General features: G+C 41.4%; 1 protein-coding gene across 2 annotated transcripts in view; it reads left to right on the top strand.

The window, feature by feature from the left end:
• The window catches only part of BAZ1B (bromodomain adjacent to zinc finger domain 1B), a 36,827-nt gene that overhangs the window by 2,462 nt on the left and 22,173 nt on the right, over nucleotides 1-12,192 (top strand). For both annotated transcript variants that reach the window (XM_083376439.1, XM_083376438.1), the window contains exons 2-6: nucleotides 4,340-4,456; nucleotides 5,591-5,735; nucleotides 7,532-7,733; nucleotides 8,546-8,667; nucleotides 8,954-9,151. In XM_083376439.1, the coding sequence (XP_083232565.1) occupies nucleotides 4,340-4,456; nucleotides 5,591-5,735; nucleotides 7,532-7,733; nucleotides 8,546-8,667; nucleotides 8,954-9,151 (784 nt within the window). The remainder of the gene's footprint in view (nucleotides 1-4,339; nucleotides 4,457-5,590; nucleotides 5,736-7,531; nucleotides 7,734-8,545; nucleotides 8,668-8,953; nucleotides 9,152-12,192) is intronic.

Below are 12,192 nucleotides of genomic sequence, written 5' to 3'. Positions count from 1 at the left end.
GGCTGCGAGCATGCGTGACACAGACGGGTGGTGTTAGCGTCTGCATGACACTTGCTAGAGCCACCCCGTTTTCACTGCACGGAGCCCCGTTTTGTAGTGGCAGCGCTAGCACAAATGGGTGTGCACCTTTGCCAGCCTGTCCTGTGGGTTGGTGGCCAGTAGGCCACAGCCCAGTAGTGGGCTGAAGCCCACAGGTTGGGGACCCCTAGTCTAGTGGATACTAGTTTCTTTCCTCCTAAAATTTATCTCAGGCTGCTTTATTTTAAGGACTGAGACTGCTGGTATTTCTGTGCAAATTAATTTATATTTTATTGTTTAAAAAATCCAAAGAGCTAGTTTTTATGTAGGCCTAAGCAATTACACTTAGTGTCCTCAAAGGATAATGCTTTGTTTTTCTCTTCAGCATTTCCTCTTTGTCTTGTACCCAAGAGAGCCCCTTCCTCTTACAAAACCTTTTCTCCCTCTACCCCATCTGTTAGAACAGCCTTGACTCATTTCTGATCACCAGGCGGTTTTTAAAGTGAATCTACTTATAATATTGTGATAAATATGTTACCCTTAGAGATTCAGTGGTATAGAAAATGGACTTGCATAATTTATCTGATTTTCTGTTTGCAATCTAGTTAATAGATATTGTATGGTATTGGATACAGCACAGATGCTACTCTGAAATATGTTTAAATTCCACCTGCCTGAAAAAGGTAGAAAGTAAGCTTGAGAACAAGAGAAACCTCTTGACACTTTGCTTAAATATGAGTTCACAATTTATCATAATCCAGTTTTGGGTAATGACTTCTGTTATATCTTCAACGCCCTCAATTGTAACTGTCCATAATTTAGTTAGGTGTCAGGATTTACTCCTCATGACTACAAAGGCAAAAGATGACAGTATTTGGTCATTTATTTATTATTTTATTATTTATTAATTCGGTTTATATACCGCCCTACTCCCAAAGGACTCAGTGCGGTTTACAAGGCAAAATTTAAAAACAATACAATTTAAAATTAAGTCTAGCCCAGGTGTCAGCAACCTGAAACAGTGAAAGAGCCACTCAGAACCAGTTCCCTCACAAAAGGAAAAACTGGGAGCCGCAAAAAATGTGTGCGCATGCGCGTACATGTGCGCATGTGCAGAACAGGGTTTGACTGAAGAGTGGAGCCAAGGTGAGATATGCACCTACCCTGCATATTTGAATTGATTGGTTGAACTTTTTTAGTCCCACTTTTTTTTTTGGACTGCACATGGCAGAGGACTGGGAGCCGCAGGAGACAGCTGAAAGAGCCGCATGTGGCTCCGGAGCCGCGGGTTGCAGACCTGTGGTCTAGCTGCAAAAATTAAAATCACAATTTAAAAACATTAAACCCCTCAGTCCAGACCAGATAACTCAAAGAGCCAGGTTTTTAGGTCTCGGCGAAATGAATGATGGTTGGGAGCAGTCCGGAGTTCCGTTGGCAGTTGATTCCATAGGGTAGGCACGCCCACAGAGAACGCCCTCCCCCTGGGGATCGCCCATCGGCAATCCTTGACCGGTGGTACCCTGAGGAGGCCCTCCCTGTGGGAGCGCACAGGACGATGGGAAATTGACGCTGGCAGCAGGTGCTCCCTTAGATAATCCGGGCCCATGCCATTTAGGGCTTTATAGGTCATCACCAGCACCTTGAATCTCACCCGGAGGGCAACTGGAAGCCAATGCAGCTCGCGGAGAAGAGGTGTTACATGGGAGTATCAGGAGACTCCCATCACAACTCGTGTGGCTGCATTCTGCACCAGCTGAAGCCTCCGAGTAGTCCTCAGGGGCAGCCCCATGTAGAGAGCATTGCAGTAGTCTAGCCGGGAGGTCACGAGCGCATGGGTGACTGTGCGTAGGGCATCTCGGTCCAGATAGGGCCGTAACTGGCGCACCAGGCGAACCTGGGCAAAAGCCCAGATTAGAAATCTTATTCCACTGGTTAATTGTTCTAACTGTGAGGAAATTTCTTCTTATTTTTAGGTTAATAAAACTCAGTTATACAACTGCTTCAGGCCAACCAAGCAGTGCTAATATCGTTCCTCGGCATCTGGAGGCTGTAGCACTATCCCATGTAGAATCAGTGTACAATTGGGATTGTCCTTGACTTGAAGTTCTGGTTTGAAGAGCAGGTGGCAGCCATAGGTAGGAGGGCTTTTGCTCATTTGTAGTTTATGCAAAAGTTACATCCTTTTTTGGATTGGAAGACACTGTTCATGGTCAGTCATGTCTTGGTCATTTCCCAAGTGGATTATTGCAACAGATTATTGCAAAGGAGCTGCCTTTGAATGGTATTCAGAAGGATCAGGTGGTCTAGAATGCAGAGGTACTGTATTAGCAGCTGTGGGCGCACCTTGGTTCACCTGTGCTACTTTGCTTCCAGGACTGATTGTTATCTATAAAGCCATTCACTGCACAGGGCTGTGTTATTTGTAAGACTGTCCCTATACCAGCATCAGGAAAATTTAGATGTCTAGTAATGAAAAGTTGATTAAAGATTGATATTTTGCAGATAGGTGAAGAGTTATCTTGCTTAGTGATAGAAATTTTGGGGTTATTTTGGTTATATGTTGAGGACTACCTCAGCGTATATTAGCTTTATTAACTGTCCAGAGCTGCCTGAGGCCTTTGAGCTGTGGGTTGGGCACGCCTGCTTTAAGGGGAACAATAATTTGTCAGGTGAACCATATTGCTAAGCACATTGATTTGTGCTTTAGATTGTAAGCCGCCCTGAGTCTTTGGAGAAGGGCGGGATATAAATGGGATTAAAAAATAATAATCAAATTCATAGAATGGAAAACCTGGGCTATTTGTGCCAACTTCTCTCTCTCTCTCTCTCTCTCTCTCTCTCTCTCTCTCTCTCTCTCTCTCTCTCTCATATTCTCTAGCAAATCACAGTAGAGGTGTTTGCTTATAGAATTGAGTAGGAAATACAGCTAAGGATGGACTAATCTGCTTATTTGATAGGAATACAACTACGTATGCTGTATATTTTGATAATTTGGCTGGTGCTTAGTACATAGTAAAATTTTAATTAAATTTAACCCAAAATAGTTCGTATTAAATACATTTTTCAGTAACTACTGAATTCTGTGACTGTTTATATGTATATTGTTGCTCCAACGCGACAATAAAAACATAGCTTCATAGTATTCCTTATTTCAGTTTTTATTATGTATTAAGATTTTTCATTTCCAAATTTAAGGTAATCATAGTTTTTTGTGATGCCCAAGTTGGAATTACTGTGGCTACTACTGTTTAATTTCAAAGTACAGTTGGAAATATCTACTAAAATATGGTTTCAATTTTATTTGATGGCCAACAACGATTTAAATACCTTTATGATTAAATGACCAAATAATTAAAAGCTAGGAAGAAAATAAGTAATTGAAAGACAGAACATTCTGGTGTGAACTGGATGGGAAGCAACCTGCTAGCTGTGACTGCGTTTTTCCCCCCACTTTTTTATCTGCATATCAGTGTTGAATCCCAGCAACTGCTTGGATTAGTCCCTATTGTTTTCTTGGCAAGATTTGGGAAGTGGTTTGCTATTGCCTGCTTCCTGAGGCTGAAAGAGAGTGATTGGCCCAGGATCACCTAGTTGGCTTTGTACCTAAGGTGGGACTAGAATGCAGTCTCCCAGTTTTTTGCCTGATGATTTAGCCAATATACTCTCAATTATGTGTTATTTAGTGTTCCCAAATCATATTGCCAGTGATGGTGGGTGATTATCATAAGTGTACTTTACCTAGGCAACTTTAAAATTCTGTGTGATGCAGGGAGGAGATGAGGCAAAAATTGCTTTCCTCTGTCATATCATTATGCTAGTACTGGACAAAGTGTAGCTGTTTGCAACTAATAATATGGTTCTATTTTCTGAAAAGTTGATCACTTCTAATTTAAAAAGTTGTTTGACTATGGTATCTGATTTGAGACAGTGTTTTATTAGAATATGAAATGTATTTTAAAATGTATTAGAAAATATCTAGGTAAATACATATTAAAATACACAATTCATGCTACTGAGGCTGTGTTTTCTCATGATGATAAAATCCTGCTTTCATAAACTTGAATATGAATAAGATGAAAAGTAGTACTATATATGCAGCACTTTTTATATTATGAAGCAAAAAATAGTACTAAGGAGAGAACTAGGCATGATGCCAGATCCAAGGACTATAGTTAAAATATTCAGATGTTAAAATATCATTGTCAAACCTTGATTTAGTAATGTGTTCACGGGTGTAGGTGTAAATGACAAAAAATGCTGATTTAATCCAATAGTTTAAAAACTAAGGGCACCTTATTTTCCTGAGCTGTTGCTCCTTCAGAGAGTATGAAGCACGGCTAGAGAAATATAACCAACGAATATGGACCTGCAAAAGTACCGGGAGTAGTCAGCTGACACACAAAGAAGCCTGGGAAGAGGAACAGGAAGTTGCTGAGCTGTAAGTAGCCATACGCTTTTAGAGACAGATTGGAGGGGGGCGGGATATTTGACAAATAGTGTGCTTCCTGTGAAAAATACTTGTCTCAAGAAAAAACATTTCTTCAGCTACATAAGCATTATATCTAAACTAAAGAAAATATTTCTGATTGGGTATTGCCTGACTCTCTGACATTTCCCCCCCCCCCCTCATTACACAGTGTATGTTGCAGTTCTCACTGGCCTTTCTCAAAAAATTCTGATCTACTTAAATAGCACAATTGACAGCAAATGTAGATGTCCTGCATAAAAATACAGAATGTAATCTATTATATGTATATAACTCCAAAAGCTTTCTGACAGTGAATCACGCATTCATGCATTTTTAGTATACTATAGTTGTATATTTGTTTAAGGCATTTTTCCATTAGGAATCAGGGTTTCAGGCAAAAATTATTAGTGTGTTTTGATAACATGTTGAATACAAGTCATATTGCTGGTTTGTAGTAGGAATGTTGTCCCTCTCAATAATTATGTAAAAAAAATCAAACACGGGACGACCTTATTATCTGTAGTTTCACATATTTGCAGTTGTAAAGATGGATCAGAAATTCAATACAGAAGTAATTCAAAGTGGTGACCATATCTTATACCTCCTCCTCCTGTTTATCCTAAAACAGCAACCCTGTGAGGTGATTGCACTGAGAGAAAGTGACTGACCTAAAGTCATCCATCCAGTTGACTTACATGTCTAACTAGAACTTATGATGTTCTGGTTTCTAATCTAGTGCCTTAACCACTAGATCAAACTGGCTCTCACTGATAGTAAACAGAATTTGTTTCACCATTCTGATTTGTCTATCATTTTACCAATGTGCAGAAAGATCCAACCTCCATACTTGCTTAATTAAGTTCAGTAATACACAATTTCCTAAGGGCTATTAACTCAAATTAGAGATATGGCTAAATACTAACTAACCACTTTTAAGTAAAGGGGGATTAAGATAAGGTTATTGATAGAATTATATTGGTAGGCAAGTCATAGTAGCAGTTTCTGTTGTCTCTTGAATGTTGCTATTTTTCTAGTTGAAGTTGATTCTTTAAGTTGCTATTTTATCATAAGTATGCTACATCCATTTTCTTTTTATCTTTTCAGTTTAAAAGAGGAATTTCCAGTCTGGTATGAAAAGCTTGTTCTGGAAATGGTTCACCATAATACAATCTCTTTAGAAAAACTGGTGGACACTTCCTGGCTGGAGATTATGACAAAATTTGCTGTTGATGAAGAGTGTGATTTTGAGGTAAGGATCAGGTATAAATTCATCTCTCAGAAACAGTTGTGGAGATAACAATACCACATCAGAAACGTGATAGTGGCTCTATCTCTAACATAGCTGATTTCCAGAAATGGTTGAAAGTATTAGACATGATGGTCTTGATTTTTTTTTAAAAAAAGAGGGTGTAGTGAGTTCCGAATGGGATAAGTATTAGATGAACCTGTGAGTAATCTTGCCTTAGAACTGTAAGCATCCTTTTGTGGCCTATAGAGTCTCTTAGAATCCTGAGGCAAACATCTTAGCACGTTTTACAGGTGATGCATTTAAGGGTTAAAATGGATGCCTTAAGCTTGCAGAGGTTTAATCCCCTTAAAATTGCCACTTTCTTCCAATTATTACTACTTTTCTCATTTTTCAGGGAGGGTTATGTTTAGGTATTGGTTTTATCATTCTTTCCAGCTTCATAATCATCATGGGATTATTTTATGAGACACATACAGATCTCTTGATGAAAAAGATGTTTCACTTCATTAAACTGTCATTACAGGCAGGCTTCATTGGTGACAATCGATATTGAAGACCCATCAAATTGACATCTGATTTTCATTGGATTAAACTTATCCTAGGAATTCATTTTTTTCCCAATAAAGATGGTTAATACTGACAGTGTGGGGACATACCTAGCACACTCTTTTGTGTATTGCTTACCAGGATTTCTTTGAAATCTATGAATATAACCTAGATGAACCTGTGAACACATTGAAAGTCAAAATACTGAAGGATTAGGAATATTTATTTATTTATTTATTTTAATTCCATTTATATCCCGCCCTTCTCCGAAGACTCAGGGCGGCTTACAAGCTTAGCAGTAGCCTTCATTCTATGTATATGCCTGCTTATTAGGGCTTTCATACACCCCCCAAGCGGCATTATTACAAAGTCAGCTTAATTGCCCCCAACAATCTGGGTCCTCATTTTACCTACCTCGGGAGGATGGAAGGCTGAGTCAACCTTGAGCCTGGTGGGATGCGAACCTGCACCAATTGCAGGCAGCTGGTGTTACTTAAGGAGGCATTAGGCCACTGCTCCACCAAGTTCAAAGGGTTTCTCTTATTACTGTACATAATCAGTTACATCACCTAAGGCACAGGTGTCAAACTCGCCACGTCACATGTCGCGATGTATTGCGACTCTTTTTGCATTGGCAGCAATGGGGTGGGCGTGGCTTTGGTATGATGAAACCGGCCCATGGGCCGGCAGTTTGACACCCCTGTCCTAAGGTCTCTGTAAGCCCGAAAGTGCAGCTATGTCTTAATAGGTTGCCAGGTGCAAAGCTTGGTGTTGCTACCTTCAGACATGACACTTCCACTTCTCAGTAATCGTTTCATAAATTATTACTGAATGTGGGAAATAATTTTCTACCTAGTTCTAATTTGCTTCTTAAGGGACGCGGTGGCTCAGTGGGTTAGGACGCTGAGCTTGTCGATCAGAAGGTCGGCAGTTTGGCGGGTCGAATCCCGAGGGACGCGTAACAGAGTGAGCGCCTGTTACTCGTCCCAGCTTCTGCCAACCTAGCAGTTCGAAAGCACGTAAAAATGCAAGTAGAAAAATAGGGACCACTAAAGTGGGAAGGTAACAGCGTTCCGTGCACCTTTGGCGTCTAGTCATGCTGGCCACATGACCACGGAGTCGTCCTCGGACAAACACTGGCTCTTCGGCTTTGAAACAGAGATGAGCACCGGCCCCTAGAGTCGGAAACGACTAGCACGCATGTGCGGGGGAACCTTTACCTTTACCTAATTTGCTTCTTTCTTTTTCAGGTTGGAAAAGAGAAAGTACTACGTGTCAAGGTGGTAAAAATACATCCATTGGAGAAAGTAGCAGAAGAGGAGAGTACTGAGAAGAAAACAGATGGAGCCTGTGATTCCCCATCCAGTGACAAAGAGAATACCAGCCAGGTTGTACAAGAAAATCAAAAGGAGCCAGCATTGAAAGAAGATGACAACAGAAGAGAGAGTCTGAGTAAGTAAGCCATGGACTGAAATGAAAGAACCAGCTTTAAGTCTTATTTAGGAGTAAACTGCCAAATTGCATGCATGGCCAATTGATGACTGCTAAAAGCAATCTTGATTGTCACAATAGATATGTTCTCTGCCTTGGGTTACTTATAAAATAATAGCAGGACAAAAATCTGATAAATAATTTTAAAGTGTGCTGATCAAGCAGTATTACATACTTGTTACTTACTACTTGGTATTAAGCATGTGCTTTTTATGGTCAACTGTTTATGATAAGCCATACATTTATCTGTTATGCATGAAACAGAAAAAGTGCTTGGTTTGAATTCTGAACATAAAAGACAATGTTTTATCCAGCACTCTTATCTGAACTCAAAATTTGAATTGTTCGTCCTGTAGAAAAGAATTTTAAATTTACAGTATCTCAGAGCTAAGTGTCAGTATCACTTAAGGGCATACACAGAATACACTTTCACAACAGAGTTTAATGATCTAACGCAGAGTTCCCCAAATTTTCTGGCTTTTTAGACTGGTGGGTGGGAGGGGATGGTTCTGTGCAAATGGCTGACAAGCGCGCGCAGCTCCATTTGGGGAGCTGCGTGCTTGCCTACCATTTCAGTGGGCCAGTTGCAAATCACTCACGGTCCACTAGTGGGCCATAGCCCAGAGTTTGGGGACTCCTGATCTAATGTATTAATAATATTTGTATTTACAGCAGCATTATTGAAAGTTTTTTCTAAAACACAGTGGTGTAGGCATACATATAAAACTGTTATACAGAACTAATATTTTTGCTTTTTTTTGTTCATTGGGCAGGTGACCGGGCACGGCGATCTCCTCGGAAGCTTCCTACTTCTCTGAAAAAAGAAGAAAGGAAATGGGTTCCACCAAAATTCTTACCACACAAATATGATGTCAAGTTGCAGAATGAAGATAAGGTGAGTAGATTTGCCTGTTAACCAATACTGTCTTAACGTTTTAAGAAGCAGTTAACCATTATAAACAACTATATTTAAATACAGTTTTGTGTTTGTGTGTACATACACATATATACATATAGCTAGTATATTTATATGCTTATAAACTTTCTAGTTACAATATATGTATCATTTAAGACAAGTGTTAAACTTTCAGCGATTTAACTGTGTCCTCTCTAAACTACTTATTGTTTCTGTACCATCAGTTAAAAACCCTGTCTGAAACATTTGTTTTTTATCTTTCAAGATTATTAACAATGTGCCAGCAGACAACCTGATTCGAACAGAACGGCCACCAAACAAAGAGATTCTGCGTTATTTCATTCGTCATAATGCACTTCGTGCTGGAACAGGCGAGAATGCTCCCTGGGTAGTTGAAGATGAGTTGGTGAAGAAGTATTCCCTTCCCAGCAAGTTCAGTGACTTCTTGCTTGACCCACATAAAGTGAGAAATGAGACAAGATCTGTCTGAGTTGTGTGATGATGAAAAATAGGAGTCATTTTCACATGGGTACTTATTCTTAGGCCTGTATTGAAAATAAGGCAAAAGTGAAATTTGGCTCCTTCTGCCTTTTTTCAGAGGAGCAAGCCCTTGTTTGTCATCAGGCACTGAAATAATGTTTTTGAAATATATATTCATTGTTTTATCCTGGGATGCTTAACCTTGTTGATGAACACATTTAGAATTTAAAGAATATGTTATGCCAGAATTGCTTAAGATGCAGGGTTAGGCACTTGTCCATTGTCTAATGCACGGGTCGGCAATCCGCGGCTCCGGAGCCACATGCGGCTCTTTGAGCCGTCTCCTGCGGCTCCCAGCCGCCTGGTGCGCGCGCACCTCTTCGAACGGGCAGTGGTGCGCGCGCACCTCTCCAAATGGAGAGTGGCACCGCCCGTTTGGAGAGGTGCGCGCGCACCTCCCCGAATGGGTGGAGGTGCGCGCGCACCTCCCCAAACCTTTGGAGAGGTGCGCGCGTACCTCCGCGCGAACGGGCAGAGGTGCCGCTCTTTGAGGAAGGTGCCGCGGCCCGTCTCCGAAGCTGCCGCTTTCGGCAGCTTTGCAGATGGGCCGCGGCAGCTTCCTCAAAGAGCGGCGCGCACCTCTCAGAATGGGCAGGGGCGCCGCTCTTTGAGGAAGCTGCCGCGGCCCGTCTGCAAAGCTGCCTAAAGCGGCAGCTTTGCAGACGGGCCGTCGCCGTCGGGCAACCGGGAACCGGTTCCATCTCACTTTAAAAAAAATGGCAACCGCGTGCGTCCGCGCATGCGCAAAAAACCATTTTGCGCATGCGCGTGCATGGACACGCGCATGCGCGTGCATGGACACGCGCACGCGGCTCCCACTTTTTTTAATTTGTGATGGAACCGGTTCCCAGTGGCTCTTTTCCTTTTTTAGGTTGCCGACCCCTGGTCTAATGACTCCTATATAGATACAGGTAGTCCTCGACTTAACAGTCATAACTTGGGCTGCAATTTGCATTGCTAAGCAATCCAATCATTAAATGAATTTATGACCTTTTTGCTGAGATCGTTAAATGAATCTGGCATCCCCCATTGACTTGTTTGTTGAAAGCCCCCTGGGAAAGTTGCAAACAGTGATCACATGACACTGGAATGCTGCAACTGTTGTACCAGAAGTGGTGAATGCTCCAACACTGGAAGTTTTTAAAAAAAGACTGGACAGCCATTTGTCCGAAATGGTATAGGGTTTCCTGCCTGAGCAGGGAGTTGGGCTAGATGACCTTCAAGGTCCCTTCCAACTTATTTATTTAGTTTTTGTTGTTGTTGTTGTTGTTGTTATTATTATTATTATTATTATTATTATTATTATTATTATTATTATAAAACTTTTATTCATAAGACATGAAACACAGTCAACTGAACACTCAAATTGACTGGCACTAATGTTTGACATGGGTTGCTGCCAGTATCCTAGGTGGTGGTGTTGTTGTTGTTACATGAATGTTGGTTGCCAAACACCTGAATTTTGATTGTATAGTATTGTAACTTTGAACAGTCATTAATTGAATGGTCGTAGGTTGAGGACGCGGTGACTCAGTGGGTTAGGACGCTCAGCTTATCGATCAGATGGTCGGCAGTTTGGCGGGTCGAATCCCAAGTGCCGCGTAACAGAGTGAGCGCCTGTTACTAGTCCCAGCTTCTGCCAACCTAGCAGTTCGAAAGCACGTAAAAATGCAAGTAGAAAAATAGGGACCACTACGGTGGGAAGGTGACAGTGTTCTGTGCGCCTCTGGTGTCTAGTCATGCCGGCCACATGACCACGGAAGACATCCTCGGACAAGCACTGGCTCTTGGGCTTTGAAACGGAGATGAGCACCAGCCCCTAGAGTCGGAAATGACTAGCACGCATGTGCGGGGGAACCTTTACCTTTAAGTTGAGGACTACCTATATATCCAATAGTTGAAACAGGGAAGACAAAGTTAACTTGTTCAAGAAAGCTTAAATTCAACATAGAGATGGAAATCAAAGCTTCAGCTATTTTGCTGAGCTTATATTTTGAAAATTCACATCTCTCTGACATTGATTTTAATCTTCAAACCATTATTGAATATCCCAGTTTCCTGAACCACAAACCAAAGCAGGAAAAGGGAAAAAGTTAAAGTATTCTGAGAATTCAAAATATTGCTGGTACCTGATATATTTTGCAATATGTATATTTCCCACATAATTTTAAAGTAAAAGTTTTAAGACGGGAAGGTAGGGAGCTTGGGTACATTATGTCTGATGAGCTCCATGTTTGAAGTTTTTGTGTTGCCATGTTCTTGCAGGACAGAAATCAAGCTCATAATTCAGAAATCTTAATTTTCCTGTTGGTATAGAGATGCCCTCTAAATGATCTGATTCAACAGCAAACCCTGTCTGAATTTTGCAGCAACCCACAAGCCTTGAGCTACTGCCTGGATGTCTTGCTGTAGAATGGACCGTTCTCCGTAGTATTTAAAATAAGTGGGACGCCCAACTCCTTTGGCAAGATCGAATGATCCTTTCATTCACTCTAGTCACCTTTGGGGCTTTTTCCCCCCAATTGACATCAAACATTGTATAGCAGGGCTTTTCAACCTTTTCACTCATTGTACCACTTTTAGGATATGGCAACATCCGAGTAGCACTAGTCGCCTAGCAAGGTGTCAAAAATTTGATAGGAAAAAAGTAAAAAAGTGATGAAGTGCAGGTAGTCCTCGAGTTACAACAATTCACTTGGTGACTGTTCGAAGTTACAATGGCACTGAAAAAAGTGCCCCCCAAGCCACAGCTGAGCAAGACGCCTGCCCGCCCGACGGCGCTCTTTCTGCTGTCCGAGGTTTTCATTGTGAGCATTCCTGTTGAGGATTGGCAGCGGGGGTGGCGTGGGGGGTGTTTGTTCTTTTATTCCCCCCGTCTGCTGGGTGGTTGCATCAGGTTTTGGTCACTTCACATGACCCTGGGACACTGTGATCGTCATAAATATGAATCAGTTGCCAAGCATC

Source organism: Vipera ursinii (assembly GCF_947247035.1).
Source record: "Vipera ursinii genome assembly, chromosome: 1".
In the NCBI taxonomy this organism is placed as follows: domain Eukaryota; kingdom Metazoa; phylum Chordata; class Lepidosauria; order Squamata; family Viperidae; genus Vipera; species Vipera ursinii.
This window is presented reverse-complemented; position numbering and strand designations above follow the sequence as displayed.